The following is a 21343-nucleotide window of genomic DNA, read 5'->3' on the forward strand; positions in this document are numbered from 1 at the left end:
CCCAGCCTCAACCCAGCCTTCCGCTGTCCGTTTACCGTAGAAGCTCATTAACTTAAAGGCACGTTGTGTCTTTCTTTTATAAATTCGACAAAGACAAGCTAATGGCATAATGAATGCCCTGCTGCCGATCAAGAACACGCAAAATCAGTGTCTGTTTTCCCACACTCTTATACAGTACTTAAGCTGAAGAGGCACTTTCATTTCTCTTGGTTCATGGCCAAGGAAACAATATCAGAACTGTCTCTGTCCTCAAAGAATTTGGATCCAAACACAAATCTACGTTGCTGTTGTCTTGATATTTAGCAGCACACACCATGGGAGGAATGTGAGTGAAATCCAAGAATAACAAAGTATAAAAAGATTGCAGTGTTTGTTTCTATAGTTACACCCGGCGGTGTGAGTCCCCTTTTTATTCTTGGCCGGTCAAGTGAGGAGGGCAAGATTTATTTAGAGGAAGCAATGAAAAGTGTGATACAGAATGCCTGGATGAAATGGCACGTTTGCTATTTGGCCCACACTAAGGGGAAGTTTACTGAGTCTGTTGTCCTAAAAGCATTATCGCGTCCACTAAAGACAGGAACTTCTTTGAAAAATTCATAAATTAAATTGTCATAGTAACTGTGTATGTAATGAATCAGTTGCTAAAAGGTGTCAATGCAGATATTTCCCTTCAACACATTTTCAATCTTGCATTCTTGCATTAGAGATTCATCACTCAAGACTCTTTGATCAAAGGATTTTTTTTTTCTATGACGGCTTCACGTGATACATTTACAGATGTAAAAGAAAATGTAACTGACTGTAAGATAAGTCCTTCTGTACGGCAACGTTCCATCACTACATCACTGATCATAAAATGGAAAAATGTCAGAAATGTGGGTCACAATAGAGAAAGAAATGTGTGACAATGTTTGAGCAATGCACACAGATCACTTCATCGAGTGTCAGGCCCAACTCAAAAGATGATCCATAAAAGGCTACTAGGTATTTTTATCTTAACATGACCTTGTGCACCATACTGAGTACACATTCTGACATTCTCACCGCATCCAGTATGACTGCTTGATGTCTCCGTGCTGTGCTTCGACAGTATTACTGCAGAAGAAGCGAAGCAATCGTATTTTTCACCTTTATTGTTGGAATTACATTTAGATTTTTTACTTTGGCTTAGGAAAAAAAAAATCCCAACATTATGAATCAAATATCTTAAATCGCACATTGGCTCAATTAGAAAGGGTATTTCCATTTGAAACAGCATGATTTAAATTCTAGCCACGGCAGGACCAATGTGTGTTAAGTAACTGCATCTTGAAGAGCACTCATTTCAAAAAACACTGAGCACTTGAGCAGTATTTGGGCTGTGTTGCGTTTTGTGTGTGAGAGACCAAATACTTTGTCTCTACACCTGTCCTGCCAGCTGAGGCCAGGTTATTGTCCCTCCGTGCGGGACTAATGGCCACTCCGGTGCCGAGGTGTCCCTCTGACACGACCTCAGAGGCACTCTGACCCGTGAACAGAAAACAAAAGCCAGTGGAGGATCGTTTCACACAGCTCATGTGTATTGTCTCATTTTATTTATGACAAAGTTTGAATTTTTTGGTTAATTGTTGTTTACTGATGATATTTCAAGGAGTAAACGTAAGAACCTTAAATCTATGCTGATGCAAAAATGTATACAGTATAATCTAGATTCTCTCTAACACAATAGAACAAAGTCGTCTATAATAATCATATTTTCTTCAATTCACCCTTTGTCTGACAGTTGTAAGAGGCTGAGTTGTGCACTAATCATCACACACCAGAGTAAATAGCTGACAAAGGGACTTTTAAACCACTTGTAAATATTATCCAGAAAAATTGCTGTTCATTGCTCTATTTATTCAACTAAAGTGCACTGATGGGTGGATGATGCACTCAAAATACCTTCATTTACATGTAAAAGTTAATTTACAATTACATTCTTATGCGCACATCAATTTCCAGAAGTAAATCTTTAAAAAGATCAAGGAATGATCTGTTGTTATATTTTCAAATGTATTTATAAATTATAAATAAAATATAGAGACAGTGACAAGGTTTTGATTGAGCACAGATTACACTATATTAGGTTACTTTAGTTTTTTTGCTCTGACTTTTTTTTTTCTTTTGCACTGAGACCAGGGGAGAAGGGGGAGCGTTGGCTGGGGGAGCACTTTCACAGTCTTGTCCAATGGTCTTTCTTAAATTAGCTTTGGGGGCAGGAAGCTCCCACCCTGTGCTGACAGAAGGAGGAGCCTGTGCCTGTCACTGTCTACTGTTTCATTATTACCTGCAGAGCCCTGCAGCATTCACCACACTTGTGTGTCTGTGTGGCCACGCAGAAAGAGACAGAGGGGACAGACTCCAAGGCCCAAATAATCAGAAACTTTCTTCTTTGATGCTCTTTTTCCCTCAAGGGAGAGTTACCTGCCTGCTACTGCTGACTTGTAGAAACAAATTGCAAGGCAACTAGCAGTGGACATGGCTGGTTGTCAGCAAAGTTGCCAACTTTGTAAAAAGTGGGCATTTTTGAGATGCCTGCTCGTGACATTTTCTTTCAGCTTCTGTTTTGCCTCAGTAGATGCTGAACCATTTGACCCTGCTCACCTCTATCACCACAGATCAGGACCTAACGAAGACAACATCATCATTGCTAACAATGGGATCAGGGTGCCTTTTGGGAGGTCTGTATATCTAGAATCAGTGAATGACCTGGTAACAGAAGTACAGCCTGGTGACCGCTGCCACATCACAGTTTTGGACAACGACCCGCTGGCCCAGAAACCTGGGATGCTGACCCCCAAAAAGTTCCCCTGCTCATTTGGACCAGATGAAGTGAAATACACTCATTTTGGATCTCGGAGCCCCAGCAAGGATCGTGTGAAGCTGCAGCTTCGTTATGACTCCCAGACGGACACAGTTATCATCCCTTTCATGCTGGAAGTGGAGGTGGTTTTCCAGCAGCTTGAGATCCTCACCAGGAATATGCCTCTAAATGTAGAAAAGCTCAATGGTGACAGCAACCCTATTGACAAAAAGGGTCTGGAGTTTTCCTTTGAGGATGGTGTCACACAGTGTAAGATCACCTCACTGGCCGGCGCTGGAGGTCTTCCCAGGTATGGCACTCTTTTGAATAACCCCAGCAATGGCAAAATGATTGACTGTGATGAGTTTGTGAAACAGGGCATTCGCTACCAGCACACTGCTAAAACAAAGTCACCAAACAGAGACTATATACCAATGATGGTGGAGCTGCAGGACAATGAAGGCAACACTATAATGCAAGAGCATTTCCAAATGATGGTTAGAATCAGAGAGGGTGCAGAGAATAGTGCTCCTAAACCCAGCTTTGTTGCCATGATGATGATGGAGGTTGATCAGTTTGTGATGACAGCTATTACAAGTGACATGCTGGCTGCTGAAGATGCTGAATCTGACCCAGATGATTTAATCTTCAACATTACTTCACATCTGAGCCCCCAGCAGGGTTATATCATCAGCACAGATGATCAGAACTTGCCTATAACTTCTTTCTATCAGAGAGACATCAAAGATCTGAAAATAGCCTACAAACCCCCCTCAGAGGACTCAGAAGTAGAAAGGATTTTCCAGCTAGAGTTTGAAATTGTCGACACTGACGGTGCTGTGTCTGATTCATTTGCTTTTATGATTGTGGTGAAGCCTATGAATACATTGGCTCCTGTAGCAACCAAAAATACAGGGCAGCTATTGTTTGAAGGGCAATCCCGAGCACTCTCAAGCTCCCAGAATTTAGAGATTAGTGATGAGGATAACCTAGAAGATGTGAGAATCACTGTTGTTGATGGCTTAAAGCATGGAGACCTAACCATACTTGGCACTCGCAGGAAATTCTTTTCTCCTGCCGATCTAGACGCCGGCATCGTGGTGTACCAGCATGATGGCAGTGATACCTATAGTGACAACATTATTTTTAGGATGACTGATGGCAGTAATGAAGTGGAGTTTTTGTTCCCTATCACTATTGCTCCCACTGATGATGAGCCCCCTATTATCAATGCAAACACCGGTCTGGCGCTCTTCAAGAATGAAGTCATGCAGATCTCTCCTTTCATCTTGAGTGCAACAGATATTGATTCAGAAGACTCAACCATTAAGTTTATATTGGAAGAACCCTACTCCACAGTTGGAGAGCTGCTGTTAAGACAAGTTGAGCCTCCATCTGACCCGTCTCTCTGGAAGTTCAGCGAAACAGATGAGATGTTTGAGCAGGTGGTAACTGAGTGGTTTCAGCAAGATATTCTTGATGGAAAGCTGTTCTATCGTCATATCGGACCCCACAGCACCACCACTGTGATCGATCAGTTTGTGTTCCGGGTCCAAGATGATAATGACCCTCCTAATCAGTCAGGCGAGCACATGTTCACCATCAAAATCCACCCTGTTGATGACCTTTCCCCAGAGCTTTTCCCAGGCACCACCCTTCACATGACAGTTCAGGAGTATGAGCTGACACATTTCAAGAAGAAATACTTGTGTTACAGTGATTTGGATTCAGATGACAGGGACCTCAGGTATACTATCACTAAGAACCCAACTGACACAGATGAGAACAATCCAGCCCCCTTGGGGGAAATTGTACTGACGGACAGGCCTGACACTGTAATTACAGAGTTCACACAGGCACAGGTTAATCACCATAAAGTAGCTTACAGGCCTCCAGACCAGGAGCTGGGCATCACTCCAAAAGTAGCTCAGTTCACATTCATTGTGGAAGACACAGCTGGTAACACAGCAGATGGGCTATTCACCATTTTCCTACAGCCTGTTGATAACAAACCGCCAGTTATCACCAACACAGGGTTTACTGTAATGGAGAGAAGTACTTATATCATTACTAGGAAGGAGCTGCATGCCTCTGACACTGACACAGATGATGAAAATATAGTCTTTACTGTGACCCAGATTCCTCAGTATGGGCAGCTACAGTATTTGGGGATTGACATGTTAAACAGCGAAACATTTGTGCTTGAAGACATTACAAATGGCCGCCTAACTTACATCCATGGTGGAGAAGAATCCCTCAGTGATTCTATCAAGCTTGATGTCAGTGATGGTTTCCATGAGGTACCCATCAACATTAAGATCACCATTGAGCCCGTCGATGACGAGACCCCCACAATTATGCTCCCAGCCGGCCTGCTCGGAGCCACCATCGATGTACTGGAGAACGGAGCATCAGAGATTACAACTAATGTCATTCAGGGCCGTGATGAAGACACAGATGACCTCATGCTTACTTTTATTGTAGAAGAACCTCCCAGACTGGGTGAAATCCTGGTTAACGGTGCACCAGCTGAGAGATTCACCCAGGAGGACATCATTAATGGCATGGTGGTGTATGCTCATACTTCTGGTGAAATTGGTCCTTTCAGAGAGCATGACTCCTTCAACCTCACTCTGTCTGATATGTCAGATCAGTGGGTCGTTGGTGGCAACAAGGTCCAAGGTGTGAAAGTTCATGTCACCATTCTTCCTGTTGACAGCATTCCACCTATTGTTAGTGTCGTAGAGCAGTTTGTTGTTGTGGAAGGGGAGAAAAATGTCATTACTTTGGACCACATCCAAGCTGAAGATATTGACACAGACAATGACGATATCCTGTGCACAATCATTGTCCAACCAACGTCTGGATATGTGGAAAATATCTCACCAGCTGCTGGCTCTGAGAAATCCAGAGCAGGGACAGCCATCACTGCATTCAGCATTAAAGATGTCGCCCTTGGTCATATCTACTATGTCCAAAGTATCCACAAAGGGGTTGAACCAGTGGAAGACCGTTACACCTTCCGTTGTTCAGATGGTATTAACTTCTCTGAACGTCATTTCTTCCCAATAGTCATCATTCCAGCCAATGACGAGAAGCCGGAAATCTTTATTCGTGAGTTTGTGGTAATGGAGGGCATGAGTCTGGTAATTGATACACCAATTCTGAATGCAGCTGATTCTGACATCCCTGGGGATGAGCTGCACTTTGAGATCATCAAACAACCCACACACGGTACAATAGTTCAGCAGCTCAGCACTGGCACCATCCCTGTAGATAAATTCAACTTGGAACAAATCAAAGAGGCATCCAACATTGTGTATGAACATGATGACTCTGAAACCAAAGAAGACAGCTTTGAAATCAGACTCTCAGATGGGAAACATAAAGTGGAAAAAACTGTTCTTATCATGGTTATTCCTGTTGATGATGAGACACCAAGGATGGCTATAAATGATGGTCTTGATGTGGAGATTGGAGAGACAAAAGTCATCAGCAACAGGGTTTTAAAGGCCACAGATCTTGACTCTGAAGACAAAGACCTAATATATGTTGTGCGGTATGGCCCTGGCCAAGGTTACCTCCAGCGAATCAGCAAGTTTGGGGACGTTTTAGGAAACATCACCCTGGGAATGAATTTCACACAGGACGAAATTGACAAACAACTCATTCAATATGTACACACAGGCCAGGAGGGAATCCGTGACCTGATGAAATTTGATGTCACCGATGGCATCAATCCCCTTATTGACCGTTACTTTTACATCAATATCGGAAGCATTGATATGGTCTTCCCAGATGTTGTCAACAAAGGCGTGACTCTCAAGGAAGGAGGAAAAGTCACTCTTACCACTGACCTCCTCAGCACCACTGACATCAACAGTCCTGATGAATACCTCAGCTTTAGCATCACAAGAGCACCTAGCAGAGGCCACTTGGAGAGTTCTGACCAGCCAGGTGTTCCCATTTCCACCTTTACCCAACTGCAGCTTGCTGGCAACAAGGTCTACTACATCCACACCTCTGATGATGAGATGAAAATGGACAGCTTTGAGTTCGAGGTAACAGATGGTTACAATCCTGTCTTCCGAACCTTCAGAGTGTCCATCACTGATGTAGATAATAAGAAACCTGTCCTAACTATAAACAAGCTGGTTGTGGAAGAGGGAGAAACCAAACTCATCACACCATTTGAGTTGACAGCTGAAGATCGGGACACACCAGACAAACTGTTACGCTTCATAGTCACTCAGGTGCCAGTGCACGGGCAGCTGCTCTTCAACAATACCAAACCGATCACAACCTTTACCAAGCAGGACCTAAACGAGAACCTTATCAGCTATAAGCACGATGGCACAGAGACCAATGAAGACAGCTTCTCTTTCACTGTCACAGATGGCATACATACAGATTTCTATGTCTTTCCTGACACTGTGTACGAAACACGCAAACCCCAGATGATGACCATTCACATCAACACAGTGGACAATGGTGTGCCCCAAATTGTGGTTAATAAGGCTGCAGCCTCCCTGAAGGTCCTCCAAACTGGCCACGTTGGCTTTGTGATCACCAGCAAGGCCCTTCGATCAGAGGATCGCGACAGTCCCAATAGGGTCCTGAAATACAGTGTGTCTGAGGCTCCTCTGCATGGCTTCATCATGAACACTGCCCTGGGAAATGACAGCATCAACACCTTCACACAAGGTAAGCTAACATAACACCATTAAATCTTTCTACTAATTAATATTTTGAAATTTACAAGAGAGTAAATTGATATATTTGATATGAGGTTTACTCCATTATTACCGGAATCTGTAGTTTCCCTCACTTCTACAGAGCTTTTTACAATTTTGAGCTCATTGTATAGGTTTCATGGCCAAAAACTTCACTGTTTATGTTCACTGTCACTCAGCAGTATAGCAGGGTGTTGTTTTCAGCAAAGAAGCTCTGTTAGACTTATTATATATTACCTGCCAAGCACCAAACAGCACACACACAAAGTTTGCAACTACCAGGTGAACAAATATAAGTATTTAGCATCTTAAACAAGGAAATAATGTCTGAATACTTTGTATCACATGCCCTGTGACCTATATTACTATGTAGCCTAAGGGTTGTAACTAAAAACTTCTCTCCTTTTTGTCATACCAACAGCTGATATCAATGAGATGAAGATCTGTTACGTCCTGTTGGATGGGAGCAACGCCACAAGTGATATCTTCTCCTTCACAGTTGAAGACAGCGGTAGGAACCCTTCAAAAGTTCATACTTACATGCACTCACAGCAAACTGGGGCCCATTATCAAGGAATCATTTGCCTCGAGGCTGTCTTCAGACTTTATCCGTCTATTTTAATGGCTTCTTAAAATTGAAACTTCCTGCTCTCTGTCAATCTCCTGAGTGTTTGCATCACAAAGACTTAAGGCAGTTGGCCATGACTGACACCCAGTGTAGAGTCGCCATCTTTTTTGCTGGAAAGGGTAGCAGGTTTTAAGGACAGGGGTCAAAGGAGACTTAAGCCAAACACTGACTGTCGGTAGGTAAAAGTGAAAGAGGTGGGACTACCGCATGCTTTAAACTTTATTGTCAATGAACAATAGGGCCCATTCCCTCAGGGTGCGTGTCAAAGCTTTTAAATGTCCCCTTTCATCATCTGTTTGAAGGGACACTGTGAAATTGAAAGGAATGCACGATCAGATATTTTGTTTAAACTTCTTAGAATCAGTCTCACAAAAACCAAAAGCAACTTTCTGTTTGGCTTTGTAAATATCATTGCGAAATGCGAAAAAGAACAATATTTTTTTAATCATACCTTATGCTTTAAAGAATAATTGGTATTACTGCTAAAGCTTTTCAACGTTTTCTTAAGGACAATATTTAAATGAAGAGATTAACATATTTAAACTCAATTTTCTAGTTTAAAAGTTATCAGCATTTAATATGGTCATTTACATTTGAAATTAGATCCTTTCCTTTCTTTTTAGGCTAACTTGAGCGCTCCACAGATACTCATTGGTTTCAATTACTCTGTGTTTTTACTGAAGATTATATTTCCTTATGGCTTGCTGTCATAAAAGCATCCCTTTTTAAAAAATGTATTTATATCTTCCGGTATAATATGAGAACCTGGTGGTGGCTACTTTAAAATATCTGTAAACATGTTCTTGCTTAAATGATCCATATAAACACGATACAGACATGGCGATGAGTTACAGTATAATGTATAAACTCTGGGGATTGCAACATATCATACCTTCCATAGATTTACTGGGTCAGTACTACAAATAGATGCACAGCAAAAACATGCAGCAGGTGTCCTTAGCTATGTTTACCTGAGTTACGAAATACAAAACAAGATTTGAAACAGCAATTAATAAAGGAGGGAAAGTTTAATGTAATTAGTGTAATTATTCTGGATTGAGGGTCGTGTTAATGACAACGCCACCATTACCATCAGTGCCATTGAGAAGCCGCAGTCAGGATTATGTGAGCATTTGCCAAATTACTGTCTTTTTGTCAGCAAAGTGAAGCCTCATATTAACCTCAACTGAGTGCCTACAAATTAACTATTTCCCCAGAGTGTAAGTGGACCAGGTGAAAATTTAGCCCTGACGTTGCTTGAAATAGACAACATAGCGATTATTATCCATATCTATACTGCTCACCGATATTGTTACTAATATTTCTTTACAGTATATTGGTTCTTTGTCAACAAATGTTACCTATAAATCTGCCTAAAGCAAAGCTGTTTGGTATGTCTGTGTCTAAGTGGTGGTTTAACCACCGGACGGTAACAAAGGCTTCAATTAGCTCAGCAGTCCTTTTTTTGTTTGCTTTCCCACTTTGTTTAAGCTTCCAGCCAACTCATGTGAACCAGGTGCAGCGGCGCAGGCTACGACATAAAACAAAACCATGTTTCTGCATGACCACCTTTCCCATGGCACAGGCAGGGCCTGACACCACTGCACATATATAATTAATAGCATGTGCATATGTTATTCCACATGGTAGATAAAGTCAGGGGATACACATTCAGCACACCACATATACATAGTCATTCATGCAAGTCTGTGCACAAAAAACATCTGGTAAAAAGATCAAATAACAGATAAAAGTGAGATGAGCCAACCAGTGAATCACTAATGTGAGGTGTTGAAGAGGTGACTGCTGGAGTGGGGCGGTAGGGGGGCATTATCCTGGACATGTTGGGGCATGCCGTTGGAGAGAAGGCTAATGGTCAGCCTATCTAGTAATAAATCTAGGTGAGTAGGTGAGCTATTTGTGAGGGAAACAATTACTCTGTGTCAGTAGAGAATTGCACCTAGGATATTCCACTCAAACTGGCCTTAGTTAGTAATCTTCTCCCAGGTTTCAAAATTTGAGTTTACTGACTAGTAAGAATTGAACTTAGATAAATAGAAATTTGTTGCTTTTCAGAAATTGGTCTGACAGAGAGACAGAAACAGAAAAGTAAACTTCAATTATCCAAACAGAGAGTATCCTTACCAAACTCACCACAATTATTTCATGGGCTTTAAACCTCCCCTTTAAACAGTAGTGTTTCTTAGCCTGAATCGAGTTTAATCATTGTGTTTCATGACATAGCATTACAAAACAATTTAGCTAAATAAGTTCGTAAACACACCTTAAGTGTTACCTTGTGTCAGATGCACTGATATGCACTGATATGGGCAGCTGCTTAAGGGTCTTAGCAGCCTTTAAAAGGGACCTGTCACTACATGTACTGCACTGATGCTTCTTTACAGGTGGGTCGGTAATACAAACACACACACACACAAATCATTAACATATCCTAATGGAGTAGTGTGGCAGTCTTATAGGCTCAAATGTTCGCAACATGCATGTATGTCCAGGACATGAAGAACCTCGTCAGACTTTAAGGTGCCATGTGTGAAGTAGGAACAGCTTGTGTGCGGCCGGGCACAGCTGAAGTGTGTCTGTCGTAACTGTGCAACAACTGTGTCTTCGTGAAAGGTCAGGAGCGGACATTTAGCTTCATGTCGAGAGGCTCAGTGTGGACCTGCTGGTCAGTGGTTAAATTCCAACCTCTGAGAGGAAAGTTAGCTCTATCGAGTCAGGACGCATCAGTCTTCTCAACTTCTCACCTCTATGCAGAAAGAGAGAGATGAACATGATGACATGTAGAAAACATCCACAGCTGAAATACACTGGACAGACTGATCATATATTTTGACCAAAGCAGATGCTCAGGGAGTAAACCAGAGGAAGACGCTTTTTCAGATTTTTGGGGTCATATTCAGCGAAAGATATTTGAATCAAGCTAACTGGATAGTCTCATGTGGAATGTATGAGTCTATGAATAAACATATATACAGAAAAAAATGTACATATTTTAATTTACTTTTACAATGTACCTTGCTACCTGTTACCTGAGCATAGAAATCTTTTCCAAATGTTGATTTGAGCATTCAATTTGATACTACTTTCCAAATTAAATCCAGGTGAGACTGGAGCAGCAGTATTTTACAATTTCTCGAGAGCCTTACACAGTACAATGACCCACCAAAACTCTTAGAAGTCAAACATCTTCATTGTGAGAGCTGAAGAGATAGTCGAAAGAACAGCGATGTTCTTTTATCATGAAATCATATTTATTTTATTTGTTTGGCTGCAGCAATAAAAAAAATTTAAAGAAAGTAGCGTCATTATATAAAAATCAATCTCAAATAACTGTTTTGATGCCTGCTTTATCATATAGAATAAGTTATGAATTCTTGTAAAATACTCAAAATTCTTGTAAAATACTCAAAAAATTAAAAAAAAACTTAACCCTCCAGGAATGGTGTAGCAGTGACCCTCAGACACAGACTGTTGTTGTGTCACTGTCTGCTGGGAATTTCTATGGGAAAAGCAATAACCTGTGTGCAAGTGAAAAGGTCAGAAACTCCCTACGGCCATTCAAGGTATGGGATACTCAGGCAATATACTTGTTTTCACAAGAAGATACAGAGCTTACATATATCTTTGTTCATCGGACATGGGCCAGTAAGCCACAGGCTAAGAGAAGAAACGCTTACAGACGTGTCGGTACATCGGTAGGTTTATGTTCATTTGTAAGACTCGTGCCTGGTGCATTAGGTCAGATCTTTAGACTTTGGAATACATGTATCTTCAGCAACCCTGACTATTCTTGTCAATCTTAGTTGCAAGATAGTCTTAGATGTCATTGTAACACTTATCAAACTCTGATTAAGAGATACGGAATTAAAGACAGAGCCTCTGCATTCAAATGTGTTGAATCAGTCTCTGTGCTTCTCCCAATAGCAACAATATAGTCTTCCAGCCCTGGAGAGGGATCATAGACCCCAGTGGGTCTATGTTATGTGATCATACAGAGCCCTGAGAGGAATGCACTTCCTTGGAGACTCCAGACTCCAGGGCCACAGACAGAGCAGGGCCTGGAAGTGCAGTGGTATCCCGAGCAGACAGGTGTGTACGTGAGAGGGAAGGCTCAAGGGGGATCCCCTTTCAAAGTCTTCCGTCACCCCACTCCGAGCTCTGCAGAAATCCAAGCCATTCTCAGATAGCCCGATAACCCGCGGAGTCCACTGTTGGAGGTACCTGCTCTGGAGGGACACCCACATGGTGCAATGACACCATGAAAAAAGGGAAGCCAATGAAAAGGAGCTTTAAAATGTGAAAATGATTGGTTGTACTATAGTTGGACTTTGTTCAGTTCTAGTCAACACGGTGCGAAAGTTTTGCTGCACAGTAGGAGTGAAGGCTGATTGACAGAGCCATGTTACACCCCGACTTCCTAACTGTGGGGATCTTACACGTCAGCCATGTCAACAGTCACCAGGAGATTTATTGGTCGTGTCCCCTGTGACTAGGAGAACCTGAGGCCTCTCAGCCCCCCTCCACCACACCCTACTCTCTGTTCTCAATCTCCCTTCCTGTTCTTTTTCTTTTGTGTGTTCATCTCTTTTAGCTCGTCTCAATTTCCTTCTGTTGGATTTTTCTTTATCTCGTCTGTCTTTCTCCTCTTGTCCTTTTTCTTCAGCCTTGATTTATGGCGTTTTCAAGGCTGCTTGGGTGGGGAGTTATGATCTATGGCTCCAGTGGTTATTCTTATCAGCTCTCATATGGCAAAGCTGTCATTGAGTTACTCTTATTCTTGACTTTGTCATTTTCTTTTCAGCCACACCAGTAATGTGGCCCTACCCATGCTCTACTCGGCTCAACAGTTTGGTTCAGACTAAAATATTTTGACAACTTTTGAATGGATTGCCATTAGAGTTAGTTATGTTTCCCAGGGGATGTATCATACTGATTCTAGTGACATTGACCATGTTTGAGAGAAATGCATCAACAACTACTGTTGAAAACATTTCTGTTGTGTTCCCCTTAGAATAATTCTTTTCTCCCTTGTAATAATTTCTATCATCCATGAAAATGTTTGAGGCAACATTTGTGGACATTTGTGTTCTTACATGCAGCCCCTCTGGAAAATTTCATGGAAACCTCCAGACTTAATTGCATGTCTGAAAGCAGCTTAAGGTAGCAATTATTATTAGCATGCTGACATTTCGCTCACAGTACCACTGTGCCCAAGCGCAGCCTCAAAACTGTGTGTGCTACCATGGTACAAGACTGGACATTGTCTGTTGCAATCCCTAGATTTTGTCTCTTCCTCATTCATCACTCTGCACATAATAGCTGGGTGAAAGACAAATGATTCTTCTCAGTGACACATGTTGTTATTAGATTTTTTCCATAGTTTTGCAAACGTCTGTGTCACCATGTGCCACCCAGTGTGGCAAGCAAGGGTCAAAGAGGATGTGGCTATCAGGCCCTGTCAAATTATGACTTGCAACATCCTACCGAGATCTTTCACTAGCTGCTCTGAACCAAGGCAGCAATCTTGCCACTGCATGTGTTGATTTACAGCAAATGCTGCCACTGTCCGGATAGAATGATTACAGTTATGGATTCGTTTGATCATGCAGCATTGATGACATGAATTCCTTGGAATGCAGAAAGGAAGCTAATTTCGCGCTAATTGAAAAATCATTATTTACTTTTCAAAATGTGCAAGAATCTAAATGAATATTAACTTTTGAGATCTGCATGATTTAGTACAACATACTTCATTCAAAAAAATGCTTAACATACTTGGAAATATTCTCATATTTAAATACCAAACATAGCTGCCTGGAATCTCCCCAGTATTTATATCAACAGGGTGATTAATGAGGAAATGCATTAACGGCCATGCTTGTCACTTGATGAGGATATTCTTAGAAAGTTGCTCTTCCTTGCATCATGTTGGTGGACGTCAAAGCCTCATATTGACCTTCCTTTCCAACGATATATCTGGCCTTACCCACTATCCCCCTGCACCCTGCTATGTATGGTGCAGGCCACACGGCTGTGTAAATATGAGCTGATGAAGAATTTGCTGCCCACTGACGCGAGTGCGGGGAGAATCTGACGCTGTAATGTCATGTATATGTTTTGATGTTGGTTTGCTGACGCAGGATATTGGGTATTTGACATTCTATGAAAAGTATTCTCACGCTGAGTCATTCTGCCACGCTGCACCCTCATCCAAATTATTTCACAGTTTTAAATCTTTTCTGATCTTTAGTTGAATGCTGTAAGAAAAATAATCTATACATGCCACTTTGTGGGAAACCACTATGTGACATACTGAAAGGATCCTGTTAGTCTCACTAAAGTCCTAAATCGGTTAGAAAAACATCTCCTCCTCAATATTCCTTGCCTGCCGGTGCCAGTTATTATCATCAATCACAACGGAGCTAATTAATCAAATAGCTGCTAAAAGTGACATTTAGAAATATGTGTAGCCTATAAAACTTTTCATCCCAGCAGAAATTATGATGATTGTCAGTTTGAACAGCGAATGGAAACGTGAGATGCGCCAGGGAGCTACAGTGTGTATTGGATTTAATGACCAGTTTAATATAGTACGTGTGTCATAAAAATTGTAATAAATTACACCATCAATCATGCTTAAATTAATGTCTCAGCACCTTTTTTGGACTTTGGCAAATTTTTTACCAGGATCTTTAATTTGTCATTTTCTGTTCTGGGGAAAGTTAAACTGATTTTATGTTTCTCCAGAGTACTATAACTGTGTTACCCTGGGAAGTCTGGCATCCTGATTATTTCTTGATTTTTTTGCCAGCTCCAGCCTCAGTGTCTGACACCATGTACAATAGAAGTCAGAGAAAGGGAGATTCCCATCTCTCACACACTGGTGTGAACAAAGTGGAGGCGGGAGGGGAGGGAAGCCGTAGTGGTAGATCTGGCCCACCCAGACTGTGGCCTGCCGTCCCTCTCAGTTGTTCATCCCCTGAGCGAACAAAGCCGACACAGGGAGGAAGGGGAACTTGGAGTGTGTGTGTGTGCGCGTGTGTGTGTGTGTGTGGGTGTGTGTGGTGGGGGGGCGGGGGGTGTACAGCTGTCACTCTGCTCAAGGTAATATGGGAGTCTGGCGGGAGGGAGGGTTTCAGAGACAGACGGACGGACGGACAAAGACAATGAGAGCTTTGCCTGATGATCTTGAGCCGAGCCAGGAAATAGTTTTTCCCATCGCCATAGTTATATTATTGTGTGACTTCATACCACTTAGCGGTGGATGAGAGTGAAGGCGGAGGGAGGCCTAGGGGAATGGAGACGTGGAACTGACCGTTTGAAAAGTACAAGTAGTGTTGGTCAAAAGTCATTTGGTGTACTGCTTGTACAGCAAAAGAAAAGCACCTGTTGACCGCACAGTGTTGAACCCACCGAACAGGCCAAGGGAAGTCAGGCAGATGTCACTTATTCACATCTCCTCAGTCCTTTTGACTGTGAGTATCTATTCACTCTCCAAGGTTATTTGCCTGTTCATTTAAAAAAAAAGAAAAGAAATGTAATTTGAGCTTGAAGGTTCATCGTTCACCTTGGACATGACAGTTCGACAGACAATTCTCAGGATTTGGATTTGATTTTAGACCAATTGTCGAAATAAAGTGTGGCTTTTATTCTGTTCTCTTAGGTTTCAAAAGGTGATATATGAATAAAATCTCAATAACTTACTCTCCTACATTACAGGCTAATAAAAAGACCCTGAACCAGTTGACATTTCACGGCCCCGGTGGCAAGTCGTACAATCCTCTAACGTCATTTCACATACGTCACACATGTACATATCAGGTAGCACTGTGACAGACAGTGAAAGGTAACACATTTCATCAGCTTTTTTTCTTTTTTCTTTCTCAAATCAGTCACTGCAAAGGCGTTGTCTGTTTTAACCAGTCAGTTTGGCCAGCGCCATTTCATTTATTTGATTATTATACTCTTTATTTATTAAAAGAAAATGCATTGAATATAGTTATAGTAATGTACTCCAATTGATTCACTCACTGCAGTGATGCATAAAAACCCCAAACTTCCTGATTGCCTGATGCCAAAACAGAGGCGGCTTTTTCGTCTTGGCCGTGTTCATTCTATTAGCCACCGATTTAGTTTCTCCTCATATCAGCTCCAAATACTGCAAGGACACACGTACTCCAGCACAGAAACAAGAATCTGATAATTGAAGCTCGTAGCTGTACATCAGGTTGAAACCAGGTTGTTTTCTTTTTCGAGCCGAGAATTTGATTCCTCCTTGAGCGCGGATCGGAGCGAGAGTCTTATCAGTCAGGTGTTTCTTTACAGAGCAAAGTACAGCTTCTCTGTAGTTTCTGTACGGATCACCACAAGGGCATATGTTCTCTGAACTTGTTTTATGCATGCACTGTATCAACACTTGAGGAATTCGGGGGCCGAGCAAAAGCAGACATGATACATGTTTCCCATATTTTTAGCCGTGACTGTTGGAAACCTGAGCGTGGAGCATGGTCGAGGGCGGCCGCGCCCACCGCGCTCTGCTGCTCCGTGTCGCCTCTGCTCGCATTCATGTGTCTGTCTGTGTGCGGTAGGTGGAGTATGGTCGAGAGGAGAGGCGCTCTGATTATTATAGATGTCTGTTAGTGAGAAGAAAAGGAAACGGCCCTTTCGCGCGGTCTCATCACGTTTTCCAGGTGCCAGCAGAGACATGGTCCAGGGAATAAGAAATAAAAAACACTTCTCATTATCAGCTCCACCTGAACACGCCTCTGCGTTTTTTGGTGACCCTGGTTTGTCCCCGTTGTGACACGAGATGGCTCTGCTCCACTGTTGACATGTGGGCTTGAGGAAGTGGCCCCTTTCCCATCGGGAATGCCCACACTCAACCCCCCTAGTGTTTTCATTCTCCCCACTCACATAGCATAGAAGAACGCTGCCTCTTTTCTTCCTCGCTGGGGCAAAACTGAGCTCAATGCTGGCTCATTGTGTGGTGAGGCAGAAGATCAAGTATGATGCCCAGTTCCCCTTTGTGTTTTATCATTTCTGAGACATACTGTCTATCACACCGTATAGCAAATTATTACAGTTGATCCCATGCCTGTCCTACCAGACCTGCCAGTGGAGTTGCCTCCCGCCCCTGAGGGTCTTCAACAGAGTTAGGTCAACGGTGCTGCTGTCAGTGTGAGCAGCCGTGCAAGACTAAAGAGAGACTACCCTCTCTAACCCCTCGGATTCAAAGAACCCACTGAGCCTGACCCATTTCACGTCTCCCCAGTCACAGGTCACCAGGCTCCTCTCACTGGAGGATAAGACATTAGGGCGTTTTACCGCTGTTTGTTAGAGAGAGAAAAAATCCACATCATCCGACAGCACCCATAATCCTCAATATCTCTGGAGCAGTCAGTATCGAGTCTCTGACCAAAACTGACAGTTAGAGGGATTACACGAGTCATGAGATAGTGTGGATTAAGGACAGGATTGGTCCCATAGTTGTGGATCAGTGGCAGGTGATTTCTGAGCTGTGGAGTATTCACGTTGAGTGTTTTATGAGCACGGCCTCTCTCACAGAAAGGGAGAACTACATGAAGGGCACTTTGCATATTAGATTAGATTCAGTGTCTATTCTGCTGATTTTATCCATTATATAATAAACTGTGGTACGATAATTTAAGAAAGTGCGATTATGTCTATCTGGCAAAATCCAAAGTCTGTCTTTGCAGTCACTGTTTGAGGTCACTGTCGGAGCCAAAAGGAAGCTGCCGCCCACACTTAAACTGTTCTCTTGTTCGAGAGGGATGGTGATAGAGCGTGAGCATGGTGGATGTGAGGGGCCAGCTCATTAATGAGGTAAACTAAAGTATGACAGAATTTTTTTCCATAAGCAGACAGTGTTTGTATGTGCCGTATTCAGGGGGTTGAGAATAAAAGAGAACATCCGGTTGAGGTGGATGAGAATCAGGGGAAATGGGAGGCTCTTTGGGGAAGCCCTGGTATTAAGTTATCACGTTTCCCTTCCAAAATTAAAAAAGCCCATTTGATTCCTTTTATCCCTTAGACCGAAGCAGATTGCAGTTCATACGCCACACTGGCTCCTAATATGAACAAAAGAGGTTGTTTCCTTTCTAATGCAGTGCGGCCGAGGACGTCCTTCGAATTGAGTGCTGAGGCATTAAGCTTTCTTTCTCTCTCTTTAGGTGGAAACAAGCTGAAGCCTCAGCCCTTCCGGCTCAACTGGGCCTGGATCTCTCTGGAGAGGGAATACTACTTGGTGGACGAGGACGCCAAATTCCTGGAGGTGACATTGAAGCGCAGAGGCTACCTGGGGGAAACTTCCTTCGTCAGTAAGTGTTGACACGTCATGTATATTTGAAACATATTTGCTTGTCACTGGATTTTGAACCCACTGGTGTTACTATCATTAGTATGATTATCTTGAATTTTTAGAAATTAATGTGATAAAACTGCTATATTATGTATGTTCATGGATGATCTGAACAGATCTGAACTGAAAACACTATTATATTTTTATATTTTTCACAAAGAAGACGTAACTTTTTCTTATTTTTTTTAGACTTGTTTTCCAAGGGAGCTGCGATTTCTGTAGCATTTGTGTTACATGAAGGATAATGGCACTAGACAACATGCCCTTATTAAACTGACAATTTACAAAGAATTGTTGCCCCTTTAACCGTTCCCTTAGTCTGTGTTATGTCATTTACGTGTCGTTTTAAAGGCCAACCTTGCTATAAAACATCAATATGACCCTCATATCAAAAAGTCTGTTCAGATTCTGTTAAGGCTGCAGGGTGTCCTCAGTTCACCCGCAGAGTTAAACTGAAGAAAACCTAACAACTTTTTTCCTAAATGGTGCAAATTCTTTTGTTTCCATGTTTTACCGGTGCTCAATTCCCTCTCGTCTGTGACAGAGGTGTGATTGAGAGCACGTCTTTCCTAGAAAAGGTAATTAGGGAAATGTCAACATATTGGTCTCTGCCATGTGCATGCTACAAATTTATGACAACATAGTTTGTTGCCGTATGCTTCTTCCTTTGGAAAGTGCATGGGACGTGCAAAGGAGTAAAACAAAACAACACATATGAAATTATAGACTCAGATTTGAACCTAGAATGAATCTAATCTGTGTGGAAAAACTACCTCCCCCTCCCTCAGGTATTGCCACTAAGGATGGCACAGCCAAGAAGGATAAGGACTTCCGTGGCAAAGCCCAGAGACAGGTCCAGTTCAACCCCGGCCAGACCACAGCTACCTGGAGGGTGAAGATCTTCACAGACCAGGAGTTTGAGACCTCGGAAGCCTTTGAGATACAGCTGTCAGACCCAGTCATGGCGGTGCTGGAGTTTCCAGACATCGCAACGGTGGAGATTGTGGATCCTGGAGATGGTAAGAATCAGATATTTGAGTTTACCACCAAAAAAAAAAAAGGGAACTTGAACAGACCTGAATATATTTGATCCGTTTCTCTTCCGAAACAGAATCGACGGTGTTCATTCCTCAAGCCGAGTTCAGGATTGAGGAGGACGTCGGAGAGCTGTTGGTGCCGGTACGGCGCTCGGGAGATGCCAGCCAGGAACTCATGGTTGTTTGTTACACTCAGCAAGGTGAGATGAACCTGTATGCAGAGATGAGAGTTAATGAAAAACAAGCAGGGCGGCGGTGGTTCAGGACAACGTGAGGTCGTCCTAAATTACTTCTGACAGAGTAGGACTGTGACAGAGAGAGGGCAGTAAATAGCAACGCTGTATGAACATGAAGTTCCCCTTCTTTTATAATGACCCAGTATCCCTTCAATGAACAGCTGCAGTTAATCCAATATCGTCTCTCTTTTCCCATAATTCCTCAGCCACGGCCACTGGCACCATACCCAGCACTGTCCTGTCCTACTCTGACTACATCACCCGGCCCGAGGACCACGCCAGCGTTCTGCGGTTCGACAAGGACGAGCGCGAGAAGCTCTGTCGCATCATCATCATCGATGACTCCCTGTACGAGGAGGAGGAGAGCTTCAATGTCAGCCTCAGCATGCCCATGGGCGGCCAGGTGGGCGCCAACTTCCCCACCGCCAAAGTCACCATCTTGGCCGACAGCGATGATGGTGAGTGGCGTGGCGGTTCATCTATGAAACTGAGTGGACGGATAGATAGATAGATTGATAGATATAGATCTAAGTTTACCCTTCAGAATCTTTAGTAATGTAAGTTATTGCACTTTGTGCATATAAGGAGAAACAGCTACTCATGCAGCTATTTTCCTTTGATGGTCTTTGATTTGGATTCTTAGGTACTTATGGAAATATGAGGTCAGGGACAGATGGCGTCATGTGCTGTCGCGACAGTCCTACAGAGGGTCATGCTCGGTGTCCCTTAGATGCCCTACTTTGCCCGTTTGTATCTGCACACCATTAATAGACCAGCGACCACGGCCACAGTTCCCGAAACAAAAGCCCTGGATACTGCACTCGCGTCGATGGCTTTACAGTATTTTCAGGTCCATTACCTTTTCCATGCCTCAGACCAACTTCTCTGTTTACACACTCGGCTTCATTCATCTCCCACACTCTGTCTGTCTGGCTTGGTGTTAGAAACGAGATAACAATAGACAGGTATTGGAGAGTGGCGGAATCAGTGAATGACAGGCGACATCTGCCCGTTTGACAGATAAAAGGACTCCGAACCTCACTGTGCTCCTCGAGCGACCCCCCGTCCTAATTGGCATTCAGTGGAGCTCGGGGGGAACCACAGGGCATCCCTTTGTCTGCTGGGACCAAAAGGCAGGTGGCGGAGAGAGAGGGACTATTGTGCCGGGAATCCAAATGACTGGCATGTTTTGACCCTGCTCCTCTGTTTGATGGTAGTCAGTGCGAACCTGCAAGATATAAGATATTAGACTGCCTGCATTTCCATTTTTTTTTTAAACTGGAGAAGGAATGCTGCATTTTAAAGCCATAAATCAAAAATGTGTCATTGCCGTAACTAAATTCACAAACTGTCAAATTCCTTGAGGTCCCTCTAGTCCTTCTTCTGTAACAACACCACACATTTCTCCTCTGCCTCTCCCACCTTTCACCGAGGGCTAATTTTACTGCACTTCCTTCTTGTAGTGACAGACCTGCTCGCTGAGCAA

At 42.9% G+C, this 21343-nt stretch overlaps 1 protein-coding gene across 1 annotated transcript in view; it reads left to right on the forward strand.

Annotated features, from left to right (window-relative positions):
- The first annotated feature begins 2316 nt into the window (after positions 1-2316).
- frem3 (Fras1 related extracellular matrix 3) overlaps positions 2317-21343 on the forward strand; it is a 29816-nt gene continuing 10789 nt past the window's right edge. The window contains exons 1-6 of the mRNA XM_035636736.2: positions 2317-7528; positions 7979-8068; positions 18397-18543; positions 19373-19603; positions 19696-19821; positions 20064-20315. Of these exons, the coding sequence (XP_035492629.2) occupies positions 2500-7528; positions 7979-8068; positions 18397-18543; positions 19373-19603; positions 19696-19821; positions 20064-20315 (5875 nt within the window). The 5' untranslated portion in view covers positions 2317-2499. The remainder of the gene's footprint in view (positions 7529-7978; positions 8069-18396; positions 18544-19372; positions 19604-19695; positions 19822-20063; positions 20316-21343) is intronic.

The sequence above is a fragment of the Scophthalmus maximus genome, chromosome 8 (assembly GCF_022379125.1).
Source record: "Scophthalmus maximus strain ysfricsl-2021 chromosome 8, ASM2237912v1, whole genome shotgun sequence".
Classification (NCBI taxonomy): domain Eukaryota; kingdom Metazoa; phylum Chordata; class Actinopteri; order Pleuronectiformes; family Scophthalmidae; genus Scophthalmus; species Scophthalmus maximus.